We start from the raw sequence: 18745 nt of genomic DNA, 5'->3' as shown, positions 1-18745 counted from the left end.
AGGCAGGGGTCAATTTGTAAGCAACCAGGTACTGGATCTTCTCATTAGGGAAGAGGGATATCATTTTTGTTTCTAGACCTAATGTAATGACTTTAATTTACAGTTCCTCCCATTTCTGCCTTGTTGTTGGTGTCAGTAGCTGCATGCCCACCTTTGCCTAGATGATTTCTAACATAATCTTCAGGTTTGAACAATGTTAGCGGCTGGCCGACTAATCTGATGAACAGGAGCGACAACACTGTTTTTTGTTAAGTGCTAGTTTGTTTTTTTTTTTTTTTGCCATTTGGGGTAAAAACTAGTAATGTTCTTATTGTATAAAATATGGTGTTACAGCACACCTTTGTCATTTAATTCATATATATATATATATATATATATATATATATATATATATATATATATATATATATATATATATATATAATAATATATATATATATAGATATATAATTTATCTGGGTCATCATTTGCAAACTGTTTAATCCTCATGTGTTAGACACAAAGGTGCCGGATCTGGGATCCGCTATGATCCGGCACAAATGAACCCATGGGAATAGGCTGATCAGATCAACCCTTATAGTGTTTTGAAGATACGGGTGAATTATTTTTTAATTATGTTGCCTCTTCCTTACAGTGGCTTTTTAAACAGACATTAAAAAGTATGTTTTTTACTATTGTATGCAGTGTTATCAATAAATAATCTCACAGGTGTTATAGTTAAGATGTATTTGGTACTATTTAAAAGGAACAATAGCAGTGCTGTAATTAAAATGGTATCTTTGATTAGTTTCCTCCTAGTTTCATATTGTAAAAATGATGCTATTTGCCTTTACATCAGCACTTTGTTCACACCCTGAGAACACAGACAGCACTGCTTGTTTTACACCATTCACTCCTAACAGTGTGAACTAACAGTGAACTGGAAGAAACTGTTTATGCATAGCTATATATTAGACACACGCTACTGTATTTTCTTTCTTTTCTGTTTTTACATTTCGGTGCTAGGGCTATTCCGCGAAAATGCTATTGCATTGGACTAGTCAGTCATAGCACACTCATTTCAGGCTCAAGACTCTGGCAGATCCATCATCATAAAAAATCTTGAGCTTTACATTTGTTACATCACTGATCAGTGTGTCTGTAAAATAGTAAAAAAAAAAATAATAATAATAATAAAAAAAAAAAAAAAGACGTTAGTCTGATCTGCTTCGATTACCTGAATAGAGCCCCAATGACTGACAACAGCCATGCATGCTTTGCAATGGGCATCATGTGGGCTTCTCAAAAAGACCCCCAATGCTCCACAGTAAATCAAGCTGACAACCACTCTTGCCTTCTAAGGCTAATTGTCCAAAACTATTACAAATAGTATGTTTTCTGTGATGTAAACTACTGTCCACTAAGAGCTATCAAACCACCAAACTACTTTAGCAATTTCACTTCAAAATTGAAACCCATTCCTCTAGCTCTGTTATGGTGCTGTACAGAGCCCCGAACAAGAAAAATAACCACTAACATTGAAACTACCGCATGCAGTATAATTATATCAATTATGACAGTTACAGCTTGATATCTTTATCATACTGGAGTATGAAGGTTTGCAGTAAATTGTTTTAACAAGTTCGCCCCACAGTTGTAGATCTGCTGTGTTTCTTTCTTGCCAGTGTTTTTTTTTCTTTGCTTTACTACTACACTTTGCAGTTCTCACTGCAGTAATTTTTTTGAACGGATGCGCCAAAAGTTGGTGTAATTTCAAGGGCTGGACTGCAGCCAAAAGTGATCACCATTCTAGATTATTTATCGATTCCTGCGACTAACATTGGCTGGCAAAAAAAAACAAAACAGGAAGCTCGATAGGAGAGGTGGACAGTATTTTTGTTTGATGTACAAAACTATCAATTTTACTCGTATCAAAAAAATATTTACTCTTTTGAAATGTTGTGGTAAAAGTAGAGAAACAATTCACGAACTAAAAGTTTGCAGATTTACCCTGTACTCTAGAATCGGGGAATTAAAGGATCACCCAGTCAGAAAGTTAGTAGGAATTAGTGGATTTCCAATTAATAACTTCATATTAGCAGTAAGTGTGGATAGAAAGTCCCTACCTAGAAATTAACACACGTGATAAACAGATAGGAGTAATTACAAGCTAATCTTTAAATTGCAGACTGCAAACTTAAAATGTTATGAAGGTACTGAGATTTGCAGAACGTTTAACTTTAATTTGAAGTTTGTAATAAAACTGTTACAAAACGTGTTCCTAATTCCTACCGCTATGAGAAAAGTTAGAGCAAATTTGATACCCTCTGTGCCATCCTAGAACTGCTGTTTTGAAGCTTTACAAGACAAGTACGATGATCCTCACAAGACAAGAAAGAAATTTTGAATCCCACCTGAATGACCGCCTCCAGTCGCAGCCCCGGCGCCTGTTCGCTTCTGTCACCCTCCGAACTCATTCCGGAAAATAAACGGTAGTATTTTGTTTTTCTTTAAGGCGCTTGGTTTGTTGATGAAAGGCTCTCCAAAACGACCAAAGCCTACAGTGTCTACAAAATCCAGACGCAAATCCTTCTGCACTTAAAAAAAGTTTTGCATTTTATAAAGCTATTGCTTTTAAACAAATATTGTGTTGCCCAGGCATTTCCTGAACTGGCACAACTGAGACTGCATGGGTCAATTGCAACTTTGCAAAATAAGGTACTTTTTGTATTTTATTTATTTAGGTTTTACAGATTGCTTCTTGGGCTTTTACCTCTCTGACTTAAGTTTCAAACTAAGCGGCGCGTGAGGCGGGCCCCCAGCGCTGGTTGCTGAGGGAACATGACGCTCCCTTACCCGTTGTCATGGAAATAGAAAGCCGTTCCTGGCAGTTGCCACAATTGAAGGGACGCAGAAGGATCACTCGTTGACTAGGAAACTGGGAAAGGGACGCTTTGTGCACTGGAGTGTGTTGCAATCTATCTCAATGTAATTCGTGTTGCTGCGATGCGGGCGGGAAAGTTTGTGATTGCAGCGGGAAAGGTACGCACCTGTATCCATTATACAGAGCAAGTCTGCATGACAGTCCTTTAAAATAAAAATTAGATTGCAAACAAATGGTGCTGTATGGTGAGCATGTTTAACTGCTTATGATCTGGCAGCAGTTAAGCAAAATTCTCTCTCCAGGTGAGATGCCTGCGTCTTGATTACTGAAAGCAAGTCACATGACACTAAACAGTTGTCTTGGTAATTAAAAGGGAATGAAATTGAGTTAACACTTTTCAGTTAGAAATAAAAGCGAGCTCTAATAAATGAATGATAAAAAAATGGCCGCGGTTTGCACAGTAACTATGAATACTGTACACTTTTCATTGTGTATTTACTATGCTTTACCAAAAAAAAAAAAAAAAATCTTGCATGGTTATACTAATCTTAAAAACTCTTTGCTATGATTTTACCACTTGGTATTGCACAGAAAACTGGTAGAATGATTTATGTATGTATGTATGTATGTATGTATGTATGTATGTATATTTTATTCAAGTTTTAACAGAGGAAAGAAACAGTAGTTGGGACTTGAAATAGACAGTTACATGGTGGTCTGCAGGTATTACACAACTGCTTTCTGTGCTGGACAGAATGTCCCTTAAGGGAGTTTGCTAAACCTGCCGCACTGTTTTTCATAAAAAATAAGGAAGACCCTCATAGGTGCAGACTATCATGCTCCAAAGTGTTTTTCCAAATGAAATAATACATTTCACTATTACAATTGCAAGATGTGTCTGTTGAATTTTACACCAACCTAATTAATCATGGTAACATAGTGGTCTTCACATGGAAAATTACACCTTGATTCCAAAATCAGGATTTTAATTCTATTTAATGATACTCTTCAGCACTACAACAATGCCTGTCTGGCAGATCCCTATACCCCACTCCTAAATATAGAAGCATTACACAGACCCCACACAGGTGCTGTGTAAAAAACAGGACGACAGGTGATCGAGTCTGCTCTTACCTTCTGAGTCACTCACTACAGGAAGCCAATGAGCAACACTTCTCACAGTTACACTCCAAGTTTAGACAGAGGTAGTTCATTACAAGTAAAGAGATTACAATGAATGGCAGAATGCATGAGATCCCTTTAAGTCTTACAGAGAGTTAATTTTTAATCCGGTTTTGTTTTCTGCATTATCGCCATGGCATGACATGACTTGACTTGCCTCTGTTACAGAGTTAAGCCTTCAGCCTTTACTGCAAGATTAAGATTGATGGTAAGAAGGGAGTAGATGTATAAAGATAAGATCCCGATTCTCTTGGCTATAGAGCTCTTTATATTTATATTTTGCACACACAGCTTATGCATTAGTTATATTATACATACAAAACTCAACATTTACATTATAGTGTGTTTTGTCTTCAGTGACACCTGTGTTATCTTCTTAACAATTAGTCTCATAAACAGAAGGAAATTTTTGTTAAACAGTCACAACTATTTTTCTGCTTTGGATTAGAACCTCAGAATAATACTGTTTTTTTTTTTTTTTGGGGGGGGGGGGGGGGGGTTTGACGTGTGTCCCTCATTTCTTAATACCAATTAGCATGACCAAGCCCAATTATTTTACATGGCTTAACCTTGTCTGTGTGTGTGTGTGTGTGTGTGTGTGTGTGTGTGTGTGTGTGTGTGTGTGTGTGTGTGTGTGTGTGTGTGTGTGTGTGTGTGTGTGTGTGTGTGTGTGTGTGTGTGTGTGTGTGTGTGTGTGTGTGTGTGTGTGTGTGTGTGAATTACACTGTTTAATGGTTAAAGAATAAAAGGACAGCAACTAAGAATGTACTCAACTAAGAATACTATAGGCACATTTATGAACAAGAGGCAGCCCATCAATGCTACTGTGGCTCCTAGTAGCTGATTGATCTCAAAACGTTGCCAAGTTGGGTCTTAAAGGATCCCAGTGATTCTGTAATTAAGTATTGGTTAGGATTAACTTTGTCAGGATACATAGATTCAGTTCTTTCAGCCCACTTTCATATCTCATTCTTTTAGGTCTTGTGATTAGACTGGGTGCTCTTTGTTGGACTCTCTCCCAGGTCACAATGCCCCTTTATGTGTTCTGGTTACCAGAACTGGGCACAGCACGCTGAAGTGCAGTCTCACCATATATTACTTAGAAGTCACCATTCACTTACTTTTTATTTGAGTATTTTCAAGTTTTACAAAAAACTATGGCAATTTAGTGTCTGTGACAATGTTAGTGGGCTAGTGTTCCGCCTTATTAGCAGTTTGAAAGCTAGTGGAATGGAATTACAGGGCAGAGGGGCTGCACAACCCTGAAGATTTATAATTGGTTCCACGGCTGCCTTATAAAGGGAGAGGCCTGATCAGCATGATCAAAGAGTGAGGGAAGTTAAACATCTCAAGAAAGTCCCTATTTTAAAACTGAAAGCCTAACTTTATCTTTAAACACGTTGAGTGTACAATCTGTCCATTTGCAAAAAAAAAAAAAAAAAAACTAAAAGACAACACATCATAAAAGAAAATGACTACATCAAGATTACACAGTATTTCATTAATATACATTCCTCATTCAACTGTGTAATGCTAGCGTGGATTCTAAGTTTTCACATGTATTGAATGCCACAGTAAAAGTATGAAAACCTTTTAAAGCTTAGTTAAAAGCAGAGCCAAGCATGATAAAGCACAAAGTACAATGAAGTACAGAGGGGACAACATAGGATCAGCAGACTGATTCAGCTGATGTCAGAATTGGAATAGAAGCCACAATGAACTGTTTTTAAAACAAAGAAAGACCAAAGCACAAATCATATATAAGCTATAACTAGAGGACACATTCAGTGTCATTGACGATAACACTCACAGATATTATGCACTAGGAAGGATGGTGTTTGCTAAATAGTCAACCATTTTCCAAAGCAAGATATAGAAAAGGAAAACCTAAAACAATAACACATGAAGGCAGCGGCAGCAATCGTGTTTGCAAGTGCTCTTAACTATAGTTCATAGGGGTAGGCTGTTTTTAAGATTCTATCAAAAGCATTAAGGTCCTTTCACACTAAGCGTGTCGCGTCAAGGGGTCAAAGTCCAGCGAAATTTTTTGGTTATTTTTAGAATACAATACATCCTATGGAGGAATTCACACTGGACGCATCGCGTAAAACCGACATCATCAAAAATTGACCTTGTCTTATTTTTCTGTGTGCGTCGGGCGTAAATTTGTCTCTAACCAATCACACTCCAGCTCTCACCCCCTCGTCGGCATGACAACAAACATCAACAGGTAGCCCCTACTGTATTTCATTAACACAAGCAGAGATTGGCCTAACGAAAATGAGTGATTTAAAACAGTCGATATTATTGAAATGAAAAGTTCCCTTAAAGATAATGGAAACAAATCGAGCATCAGTAAAGAAAACAAGAAAACTCTTTCAAGGACTGTTAACAGCAACACAAAATGAGATCCAGCGTGTTAAAATACCTTCATCTGAATTAAATGAATACATGTATAAATATAATGTTTATAATCTTCATGTTTATGTATATTTTACATTATTTAATTTTAGGACAGACAGTAAATACTTAAATGTCCTTCCATCAAAATGCTTACTACTGTACTTATTTGTGGAGAATGGGAGCAAACACTGGGCTCTCATTCTCCACAAATAAATACAGTAAACTGAATAGTTGTACAAAGTTTTGTAAGATTAAGAACTTCAACCGCAGCCTACATATTAAAGATATGCAACACATCCATGGTTCTGTTTTGATTGAAGTGCTTTAGCGAACCACAAGTAAAGTACTGTACTGTTACTTGTTTTACTTATTTTGCACGTCTTGTGACTCAGATGCAGTTACAAACCTATGGAAGCGCTTGCAGGACCAGTGTTCTCAAAAAAGAGGATCAGAAAACGAAGAGTGGGCCGGCAGTAAGAAATATAAACCCATGGAAATCCAGGCTGCAAATGTAGTTTCTGGAGCAGCATTTGGAAATGAAAAGGTAGAGAAACGTAAACAGTCAGCAGTAGGGTATTATTATTATTATTATTATTATTATTATTATTATTATTATTATTATTAATATAATAATAATAATAATAATAATAATAATAATTATACAATATTTTTTTCTTTGCGCTGTGCTGTTTTATTTATTTGTTTTAACTATGGCTGTTTAGGTTTTTATTTTAAGGGGCAGTGCTTCATCACACAGTGGTGGAGCAATAGCTGGTGCAGCTATTGCTCGGGCCCATGCATTCAGAGGGGTTGGAAAGTTTTTATTTATTTATTTATTGAACAATGATAATATCCTTCGCATATATATTTGCAGATGCTACACATTTGTATTACTGAAGCTGCCGGTGTGCCATGCCAGGGATTCAGATTGTATCTGCCCTCATTTCATGTCTTAATTATCCTAACTGTTTCCCCGGAGGCTGGTACGAGGCGCTTCTGCATGGAAGGTTTTAGGGTTCTATTCAGCACAGACATTTGCAGTTATATTCTGTGTGCACAATTCATCCTGTAGCTTAGACGGAAGCTGTTGGGTGTTGCTGCGGGCACCAAAATAAACTACAGCAAATAAATAATAATAATAATAATAATAATAATAATAATAATAATAATAATAATGGTTTCCTATGCAAGACCATTTCTGAAAATGTCTGTGCAGAATTGTGCATTCTGTAATAATTTCTGTGATCGCAGAATTGGGGAATCCTGGTAGAGGTAGTGATTAAACCTGTTTGTTTATTATTAAAAATAGTGTAGTGTTGGATGTAAAGCTGTACGCAGAATAAAATAAAGTAGGCGAGTAGAACACGTTCTTATCACTTACTGTTTCATACATGCTAACATTCTGACAGTTAAATAGAGTTCAATATTGAACACTTGATTTGGTGTGTTTGATGTTTACAAATAAGGGTTAAATTAAGGTTTGGGGAGGAGGGCCCACAAAAAGGTCCTGCAGCGGGGCGCACTGCCATCATACACATTAACAAGTAGTAATTAAGAAGTATATTATTTAATAATAATAATAATAATAATAATAATAATAATAATAATAATAATAATAATACATCTCAACTTCTTGTGCATCACGTTTGCAGTTTCTTGCGTTCTAATTATTTGAACGCCTTTGGTGTGAAAGCAACTTGACGTCGTCAAAATACGCTGGATGCCGATGCTTTGAGGCGACGCGCTCAGTGTGAAAAGACCTTTAGAGACCAAAAAATGTAACAAGAAAAAATGTGATAGAATTTGTAAACATACTAATATAAAAAACCCTACATTACATTGGTTTTAGGGACTGCTAATCTCATTTCTATCTTCACTCTTTGGGTTCAGTTAACAATCCAACTACAGCAGTTTAGAATTCAGGTGTTAGTTCCATTATTGACTGCCTGATAGAATGTTTAAGCAAGGGTCTGTGATGACTTTACCCTACACATGTCCCTATACTGGTAAAGCACACTGACTTGGCAAAATTTATTAACAAGGAAACAAAACTGTATCACCTAATTGGGAGCAGGACATTCTGGAAAGAGGATGCTTCAAGATCTTCAAATATGTTTATATGGAGGTTATTAATACAGTTCATGTCTCTAGTAAGGTCTACAAAAAAGGACACATTAATTGTACTTGCACACAGATAATTTGCATGAAAACTACAGAACACTATGTTACACCCTATTATATGCATGCCATTAATTTGAGCTAATTACACCCTATGATCCCTAATGTAAATGGCTGCTAATTGTACTTTACATAGCAGTTCTGTTTGTCCTTGAGTGCTAGTACTCCCTAAAAAAAAGGCAGGCTGTGGTTATTAATTAAAAGCCCTCATTTAAAATGTTTCTAGTTTTGAAAATGCACCAGGAGATTGATGCCTTTCAGAAAAACAAATACAGTAGCTTTAAAAGAAGCCCTGTTGGTGTTGTTGAAGCAGTCTGGCAAGTGGAGCTCCTGTGCGGTCACGGCCCGCTAGGTCTGATCAACAGGGAACGGCTCCACCCACTGCGAAGCATCCAGGAAGATGGAGCAGGAGCCGCTGTAGAGCCAGAGCCGCGGCAGTGAGCTCTCCATGTGCCAGGCATTGCGGCCGCGGTCGTACACCTCCATCTCGACGCGGTACTCCCCCTCCAAGCCTTTCCAATGCCCGCCAGTCACAAACAACTTGCCGGCCAGGACAACCATCCCTCCGTTCTCATGGAGCATGTGGAGCAGCTGCACCTGAAACACGTAGTGGCACGAAGAGTCAAAGAATAATGTGTTCATTTAAAAAGCACACTGTTTTACTGTTGTTATAGTTTGACAGCCTTGATGGGGTTAAAATGCCACATCCAGCTAAAAGCTTTGGCTAAACAGGGAGAAAGAATGGGAGAGAAACAGAACTGAGAATTATAAAAGAAAACAATTGCTACTTGTGCTTGTTGCAGGTCTGTGCTTGTTTTGTTTGTTTTGTTTGGCCATTGTAGCTTTTGTTTTGTTCAGTGTTTTGTTTTGTTAAATCTTTTATTTTGCCAAGCCAATGTTAGCATTGTATATAATGTGTTTGAACCGAAAAACAATAACCAAAAAAAAAGATTTGAATGGGGAGAAGAAGACTGTTTAGTGCCGCCAGTTCAAATGTAGGTAAAGAGAGAAATAGGACAGCATGGGTTCCTTAAAGAGCAGCCACTGTAGCTTCATTGTAATTGACATGTTTGCCACTTTCACTTTTTATGGTGTTTGCATCATGCTTGCTTCTGTGTTCCGCCTCAATAATGGATTACTGTACAATGACACTCACCTTCTGCCACATGTTGGCATCTGGGTCGTACATGTAGACCTTCTTGGTGTTATCTCCGATCAGGTAGATGACCCCATCCAGCGAAACCGAGCACGGGCCAGAGAGGTACTTAGGGATGAAGGGGGAGGCAATGAGGCTCCATGCATCTGCACAGCAGGAGACAACCATATAATTGAGTGGGATGCTTATAGACAAAAAAAGATTTGTCAAAATGCTGCAAATTGGACGTTTACTCAGCTCAGCGTTGAACGTACAAGAGGCAGCACTCTTGAACAAAGCAATACGAATACATGAACACCAATGTTTTTGTAATTCCCCACTTATTTTTTATGTTTAGACATGCTTTTCTTATCTCCAGCCATTTGCTTTTTAGATTTCTAGATTACAGTAGCTTGGTACTGTATGGTTACACAGTAAATAAGAGGTAAAGCTTTCTTTATTGTAATATTTGGGTATTATGTACCAAACAAGAGTAAAGGGCATTATGAAGCAACTCAGGGGAGTTATTACCAATGCGCTACCAGCAAATAAACTGGAGAACTGCAACAATCATCTCCCACAGGCATGCTCAGGAGCATTTATTGGGGAGGAGATTTACAGCATTATTTACTAAAATACTAAAAAGCGCATGTGATAATTGCATGACTTTTTTTATAACTAAACAGAAATTATCTTTTTTCTTTTTAAATCCCCCTGAACAGAATGTGAATTCTAAACAGGTCTGAACACCCCTTCTAGAATGGTTCAAGTGTTCTGCACAGAATAGTAATGGGTCACACCCAAATGGGTTTGAGTCTGCATGCAATATACACTAAAATATATTGAGTCCCTTACCTATAACTGGGTTGTAGCACTGCATAGCAAGAACATTGTATTTGACCGCACAGGAGCCAATGACATAGAGCTTCCCCATGCAGCCTGTGGCAGTGAAATTACTGACATACTTCAAAGTGGGACTAGTAAGAGACCAGCTGTCATTGTATGGGTCGTAGTGTTCCACCTCCACAAAATCAAACGTTGTACCTGAAAACAACAATTACAAGGTTTACAATCTGTTCTCAATCCTGAGGATCCTGGACGAGACATTTCCTACTGTATCTCAATGAACAGGGTCCCGGAGTTGAGGTGTTTCAATTTCCCACACATTCAAGCCCAAAACACCCCATGTATGCACAGTTTCAGAGCCTCTCAAAATTAAAAGATCTCCATTCTCCTTCGCACACACACACACACACACTCTGTCTCACACACCACAGCTCCCATTCTCTACACCATCAGTACCCCCAATGGCGTAGATTTCTCCATTCAGCACGGCAGAGGCGTGGTTGGTCCGGGGCCTCAACATGGGGGCGACCGTCATCCACTTCCCCTGCTGCGAGTCGTACTTCCAGGTCTGTGTGGTTGACCAGGTGTTGGTTCTAGAGCCTCTGGAGCCCCCTGTTGGAATTAGAAGTTCAGTAACAGTTCCATTGTATTCACTTCCTGTTTTTTTCACTTCTCTGCCAAGAAGTCTACAAGCCCACTGGAAGATAATGACATCTTCAGGGAGAGGTGTTCTGGAGCTGCTTCAAGAAAACCCCCAACCACTGATGGCTGATGTTGCTGCTAGCAGATGAGAAACTTGTGTCACTGTATAGCTTTATGTCTATTTCAGTTTCCAAAAAAGCTATTAACTGGATGTTTCACAAAGTTATCAATTATAAGCTGGATCATGTGCAGAGTAAATAATGTCAGTGCTTTATGTCATGTGACAAACAAACCTGAAACTTCCATGTATATACAAAATGTACACATGGAGTCAACATATTGTATTATACAGAATGCTTAAAGATATTAACAAAGAGATAAAATTGAATGTTTAAATTTGACTGTATATATTCTTCTATTATCGATATATATATATATATATATATATATATATATATATATATATATATATATATATAAATTCCGATAAATTAAAGCCCAAACCAGTCAAGGAGAACATTCATGGAACACTGGGAAGAATTGTCCTATGGCAGGGGTAGCCAAAGTTGACCCTTCCAGTCTTCCTTCCAACTCTGTTCTAAATTATTTAATAGAACCAATTAAACCTCCAGACCCTGTACTACTTCATTACAGTAGATGCAGGTTATTAGCAACCCTGATAAAGACAACTTTCGGTTATTAACAACATTTTCACAGGAACCAGTCCTGTCCCATTGACTTTAATGTTAATAGATTTCAGATATTAACAACTGTCTGCCGCTTAGACAACTTTTTTTTACAGTTTCTATGGCTACGGCACCCACGCATCGCAGCATCTATTTATGTATCAATTTTCATAACACATCTGTACATTTATTGAGTCTGATTGTTGTCTGTCATCATGGCTTCAAAACGTGTAGACCTTTCAATAGCCGATAAAGTTCAGATTTTGGAGACACTATGTGAACCCGATGCTAAACAAGTATGGGTAGCAAAAAGGTTTGGCGTCTTAAAATCTGTTGTAGCATGCATTTTCAGATTGCCTAAGAAGCTGCACGCAAAATTGAGAGTGATTTACAGCTGGAGGTGGGGAATCGTAAAAACAAACAACATTGAAAAAACAACTACTTCTTTTAAAATGATGCTCCTGTATTAAATGTAAGTACGGTATACCAAGTGTGTTTACTGTTTGTGGGGACATTTTCTCAAATTTTGTCCCCACATTGATAGTAATACCTGCACACACACACCCTGTCTCTCACATACCTGTCACATACACGTTGTTGTTTAAAGACACCACAGAGAATCCCCACTTATTGTAGTCTGGAAAATCTGGGATCTTTTTCCACTCCCCTAGAAGAAAATGAAAAAAACAAATCAGCATTAACACTACACAGAGGTTTTAGTCTAATTGATATCATCTCAGAAATCACCAATACAAGAGTCATCACTATTAAAGAGCATGACAAGGGTTACAGATTTCTAGAACAACATCATGGTACCGCTAACCAGCAGGTAGGGGATCAAGGAATTGACTCTGCCACCTCAAGTGCAAAAATGATTGCGATTGTCCTTTGTCTTGTTTCTGTTCTCCTTAGATTTGAGTGTGTGTGAATTTAGCGCTTGTGAAATAGGCGGGACTCTGTGGACATACTAACGTATTAAATCCAGGACGCTGGCGTGTCAGGTGACAATAATGCTCAGTCTCCCATCTAATAAAGGCACTGCTATGTTGAATGCAGGGTGAGTCTTACACCAGGAGTTTGCAGGTTGTGCCTATTTGCCAATATTGACCCACAGGGAGCTCTACATTTGTCGTTGCACCCTGTGTGCTGGAGATGAGAATCATCTCGTCATTGTTCATCTCATTACACTTCAAAGACCCCTATTGGTCATGTGCCCCATGTGTGCAGGCAGAGACTTCCCAGGCTGGGGCTGAGACTCCATTGTTCAGGAGCTTATTAGCATCCATTCCCATGACGGAAATAGATGACTGGCTTGACAGTGGTAACTGTCCTCTTAACCTGGAAGTGGTGTGCAGTGGTGAGGGGACATTTGAGTTAAAAGAATTAAAAGAAAAATGGGTGTTAAGTTGAATAAACAAATTGATAGACAGGGGAAAAATGTCCTTCCCATAGGCTGCTGGCATCAATACAATAAATATTTAACAACAATTACTTTCCAACGCTTGTGTTTTTAAAATATTTTTTGAAGCTGGTGAAATCGATCTCAGGGTGAATTCCATGGCTGCCGTTGCCATCTTTGTGCATTGTGTTCTTGAGTTTACAAGTTATGAAGACTAACGGTACTGTCAAATTCAATTAGCTAGTATACTTTATAGACTATATACAACATACTAATCTCAACATGAGCTAAACTCTGCACAACTTACTTGTCTTGGTGTTGTAGAAGGCAGCGTTCCTGTGGCCTGACCTGGGCTGCCCCTCCTCCTCCTCCCCCTCCTCATCATCATCCGAGTCATCTGCAGAGCGCCCACCAATCACAAACAGCACCTCCTGCAGGCTGGGTTGAGGACAGCAGGCACCTCCCTGTGAAAGGGCTCCTGGCTCCACCTCTGTCTGAAAGGACCAGGAAAAACAATTTCTCACTGTTTCCAGCACGTTATCGAGCTGTCATTACAGAAAGTAGCATACACATGTTCACATTGCATGCTTTAAAACTTCTGGGATTTGCAGAAACAATAGGATTCAACATTACAGAAGGTTTATATAAGTAGCGAATTATGCTTATGTAATGTAAGCATTACCAGCAAAGCAAGACAAGTAGCCCCTGTGAAAGGATAATTAACTAGATGGGTGTTTGCCTATCTTGTGCAATAACAAATGAGATCTAGGTGTAGTGAAAACTATGTTATATAATTACATATACACATTTTCTACAAGTTAAAAGCAAACATACATGCATAAATACATATGCACATACAGTACAAGATAACCCACTAAACAGTAAACTCGCACTCATAATAAGGCTATTGGAAGATATATGTACAGACTAATTTTTTTCTTGCCAGGCCAATAATGCAGATTTTTCAGATTGTTGGAAGTGAACCATACTGGCTGCGGGTAGCAAATTACTCACACTTGAAATATAAGTTCACCACAAAAACCAACAACAACTTTCAATAACCTAAGCAGTTCAAAATGTATTTAACAGATTGTTTAGTGACATAAGTGGGGTAATTGTTCTCGGAAAGGACAGGGAAACAGAAGCCTTGACACAAAGTGTAAGTATCATCAATACTGTTTAGGGTCAGAATTGTTGCAGTGATGTCATGTTTTGATGTTTCACAAGGTTAGCACCAAAGGCAACAACATCCACGTGGTACATTGCAACTCCATTCTTTTGACACTGTTTTTGTTTCTTTTGGAGACTGTAGGAAAGTCTGCATAAATAAATGTGCCAGTGAAACTACTTTGTGAAGCACAACTTATTTACAGCCTGCTTAGATTAACTCACCCCTCTGCGGTTCCTCTCCACAGCCTCTCTGCAGGCGGGTGTCTCCAGGATCAGCCTGTCCTTTAGTAGGGTCTCTGTGATGTACTCCTGCGAGAGGAGGGAGAGACGCACCAGCCCCAGCAGCTTGGGCAGATGTGTGGCCCTGGTATCCTCGCTATGCCTCACCCAGCGGAGGGTTGCCTCTACCCGGGTCCTCTCCTCCCTCATCTGGAGCCTCTCCTCCTTGAGGTAGGCTGCCAGCCTCTCTTTCTCCAGCAGCAGGAACTCCTCGCCTTGAGACACAGCCTCAAAGTTCTCCAGAAGGAAGCCATGGGCCTTGGCTACCACCTCTGGACAGCCGTGCACCTCCCCGAATTTCAGGATTCCCAGGCAGTTGGTGGCATTAATCTGATGCTGCAAGTAGCGGCTGCAAGCTTTTCGGACCGTCACAAACTGCAGCTGGCTGGAGGTGCAGATAAGGCCCTCCACGTTGTCCTGGTTGATGGTTAGCTTGCCGGTGTAGGCGAAGTCAAGGATTCTATCCAGCACATCAGGGTCAACATCATGCAGCTCCACACGGGCTGCAATGCTCTCCACGAAGTTCCCTGAGAACATAGAATGGAAGTAGAGGCTGCAGAGCGCCAGCACGCTGCGGTGGCAGTGGAACTCACGGCTCGCTACAGTCAGCGTCACGTCGGAGAGCTTGGGCTGCGAGCGCAAGGAATTCAGCCCCTCCAGGATGCTCTGTGGGTGAGACTGCAGGCAGAAGTCCAGATCATCGACGTTGCGCACCATGGTTCTCTTCGAATGAGGGGGGTGCTCTATTTACTTTTAAAAACTCTTCAATATTCAGAACCTAGAATCATATAGAGTGAGATCGGAAATATATTTGATTTTTTTTATATGAACACATTCAGTCTGTGGTGTTGCTACTATACAGTATATCTGTCTTTGGAAGATTAAGTGTATCATCTTTCATAATGCTCAGCATCATAGGATTTATTGTCTATTATTGTGCAAATAATTCCAACTAGAAAATTCTTATACTGTACTACCACAGCCTTGCAGTAATTTATCCATGAAGATTAATCGAATGTATAAGACCATTGATCATCAAGTGACGATTACTTAATATTAAATTGTATTATAAGGTCTAAATAAATCTGCCCAAGAGAATATTATGTTTCAGATGGACTGATTACAGTGTGTGCCGCTGCTGAGTCTCAGAAATTTCAAACTGCATCTTTAATTGCAGGGCTTGCTAAAAATTACCACTGTCTGTAGGGCGGAACATCTAGCTCAGGTGTCAAAGAAATCTGTAACACTGAGCGCTTCAGAAATCCTTTACCTAGATTGGTAGTAAATGGATCATTTCTAGGGTACCACTGCACTTTTGGGACAGAATGCTCATTAAAATCGTTCACACATATTTATAGAGGAAATGTTTATCTATTCATGGATATAAAATATTTAGTGAGCATCTAGCCTAAGTGAGGTTATCAGGCAACAAACTCCCCATCCCCAGTTGTACTGCTTTCCTAGAAAAAAAAAAAAACATTTCCAGTTACCACTAGGCTTGCTCATTGAAACCTTTTGCACACTTTTTAAAGAGGAGGCAATTATCTACTCAAGGATATCTAGATATTTAGGTGGCTCCAGGACTAGCCTGTGAGGGGACGAAGTGAGGGAAAATGATCAATAAAATTGTAAAGTTGAGTCTCTCGTGCCTTGTCATGCTTATGTTTGGTGTTTACTGTGTGTACAGCCTTTTAGTTTTCACTAATCTGTGTTCTACCTTGTTTAAGAACATTTTGCTCTGCTTTTACACCAGGCTATTGCAGTGCGATGTGAGGATTTAAAATAATGGCTACAGTATGTGCACAACAAATAACCAATGTTTAACTAAAGAAACACTGTACACATATAATATATTTAGGTAATTAACTAAATATGTAGGTTCATGTTACAGCTAGTGAAGTTGCATTTCAAATGGATAACACAGGGAAAATATCAAATCCTTTGTAGCTTCCCAATTTCAAATGAAATGTGTATTTGTTTAGTGTAAAGCTGCTTTACAGTACAGTGTGCAGTAGGCTATAATTCAGTACAATATTTGCACTAAACATAACCTCTGATCCGTTTAAAATGACCATATAAAGGAATATTAAAATAAGCAGTAGTACTGCTAATGTACTTAAATACTGAAGCGTTTCTCTTTTTGTTTTGTTTAGTTTTTATCTGCTTTAATCAGGGTATACATTACCTCAACACTGAAATGTGCTGTTAGCAGAATAATTTATCAACTAAGGTATTTAGAGTATAGTAAAGTACAGTTTGGTATATTGCTATAGTTACTCTCCATGTAACATTTGCAGTGACATTACAATATCATTATCAAACAGAAATAGTAAAAAATAAATAATAAAGAATATAAATAAATATTGTTTAACTAGCTAATTCAAAGGTCAATGATTATCTACTGTATAATAAAAACATATCGACAATAAATACATTGCTTATGCCTACATTGAGAATATAGAGTATCCTTCTTGTTTTTTTTTTTTAAATACTTTGCAGCCCCAAGACCATCAGTAACATAACTTAAAAAATAAATAAATGAAAAAAACAATCAGAGACGTGTCTTCTTCCAAGCTCCACGTATCCTTGGGCACTGCCATTTAGGAATGATGAGTAAAAATGACATCACAGGCTGAAAAATTGCCGTCCTTATTGCTCCCGAGTCAGAGCCTCTCTTACGATTGCAAACAGTCTTGCTCACTATATTACAATGGGCAATTCAGTAGCAATTTGCCTAACCAGCAATAATTGCCTGCTGTAAACCCACTCTATGAGCTGAACTGACTGACTGCAGAGATTGTGAAGTTTGGTTAAGGTTTCCTAGTTGGAGAAGAGGCCCAGTGCTTGTTGAAGATTTATAACTTTTTTTTTTTTAAATGCTAACACACCATCACACAAGTAGGAAATATAATTCTGAGCTTACCTACAGAGTAAGGAATGTTTCAGCTTCACATCACGGGGTACGTTGAAATCCAGAGGCCAAGAGAGAGTTAGGAACTCGAAGTTTGTTGTTGACCGTTCCGGAGTGCACATGGACTGTTCGTACTTATGAGTCTGTGGCTTATGCCGAGTCATTTAGTCGCTGTCTGCCTGTCCTTCTCTTGGGCTATTTTTAGCCTTTCTGGGGACACTTGGAGCTTGACTCAACACCTGCTCTTAAAGCTGTAGAGCTGCTTTCTGCATGCCAGTGCTGGCTGAAGAACAGTAAGTCTTCTAGTTGTCCATAACATGGCTTTGAAGACTATCCCAAATATTATTTTTAATGTTCTGGTTTTTTTAAAATAAATACTAAGATCTATAAAGCCTTTTATGGCGTACCCCCAACAGTGCTGGGGAAGTTCATTTTTAAAAGTAAACCATTACATTTTTACAACACTGTTTACATTTTACAGAGTTTTTATTTATTTTTTTTCTGCTTGATCAGACTGCAGGTCGAAATTTTCTTTGAAGCTCCAGCTATCAAACCCACTTGTTTCCTCTGATGCAATTTTCCAGCTATGTGATATGAAAAGCATGTTCATGTGACATGTATGGTTTGATTTACACTGTTGACGTGCTTTCTAATTTCCATGTTATGCATATGCCTATTTTTAAAAAATGGAACTGAAATTTACTGTTATTTTTTCAGATAAAATGTTTCTGTCTAACAAAGCATTACAGTAATGTGTTACATGCAATGCATTACTCCCCAACACTGACCCCTAAATAACAAGTTCAGTTATAATACAGTACTATAAGACTTTGTGTTTGAATACTATTTATGAAGACCCACCTCTCAGAGTGCTTCTGAATCCCACTGCTCCCCTCAGACGCCTGCATACAGTCTATATAACAACATGTCAGCTTCAATAATCTGGTCGTCAATGATTAGCTTTTTAGAATCATTTGGAATTTCATCCAGTAGGTTTTGTGTTACTACCTCGGTTTTTCTATTATCCGGTAGACAGGAATTTCTGAGTTTT

The 18745-nt window shown here is 38.6% G+C and overlaps 2 protein-coding genes across 3 annotated transcripts in view; both read right to left on the bottom strand.

The window, feature by feature from the left end:
* The window catches only part of crocc2 (ciliary rootlet coiled-coil, rootletin family member 2), a 64458-nt gene extending 61713 nt beyond the window's left edge, over positions 1-2745 (bottom strand). The window contains exon 1 of the mRNA XM_041264751.1: positions 2394-2745. Coding sequence (XP_041120685.1) covers positions 2394-2456 — 63 coding nt within the window. The 5' untranslated portion in view covers positions 2457-2745. The remainder of the gene's footprint in view (positions 1-2393) is intronic.
* A 5798-nt stretch (positions 2746-8543) lies between these two features.
* Positions 8544-17872, bottom strand: klhl30 (kelch-like family member 30). 2 transcript variants are annotated; one of them, XM_041262658.1, is made up of 8 exons: positions 17711-17872; positions 14727-15561; positions 13642-13828; positions 12516-12602; positions 11064-11219; positions 10617-10805; positions 9783-9928; positions 8544-9223 (listed from the first exon to the last, which is right to left on the bottom strand). In XM_041262658.1, exons 2-8 carry the CDS (start codon positions 15498-15500, stop codon positions 8975-8977), a joined length of 1788 nt encoding a protein of 595 aa, XP_041118592.1. In that variant the 5' UTR covers positions 15501-15561; positions 17711-17872; the 3' UTR covers positions 8544-8974. The 2 variants fall into 2 exon arrangements, with proteins under 2 accessions (XP_041118592.1, XP_041118591.1); XM_041262657.1 differs by having other exon boundaries at positions 17707-17870.
* Positions 17873-18745: the final 873 nt, after the last annotated feature.

Source organism: Polyodon spathula, chromosome 11 (assembly GCF_017654505.1).
Source record: "Polyodon spathula isolate WHYD16114869_AA chromosome 11, ASM1765450v1, whole genome shotgun sequence".
Taxonomy (NCBI): domain Eukaryota; kingdom Metazoa; phylum Chordata; class Actinopteri; order Acipenseriformes; family Polyodontidae; genus Polyodon; species Polyodon spathula.
The sequence above is the reverse complement of the archived record's forward strand: the minus strand, read 5'-3'. Positions and strand labels throughout refer to the sequence as shown.

Excerpts from the sequence above, each read along its gene's own strand:
- klhl30 (XM_041262658.1), bottom strand. The coding sequence starts at position 15,500 with ATGGTGCGCAACGTCGATGATCTGGACTTCTGCCTGCAGTCTCACCCA. Across the intron at positions 11,220-12,515 it reads CAACAACGTGTATGTGACAG|GGGGCTCCAGAGGCTCTAGA; the intron begins GTATGTGAGAGA and ends TAATTCCAACAG. Across the intron at positions 10,806-11,063 it reads AGAAATCTACGCCATTGGGG|GTACAACGTTTGATTTTGTG; the intron begins GTACTGATGGTG and ends TGTTGTTTTCAG.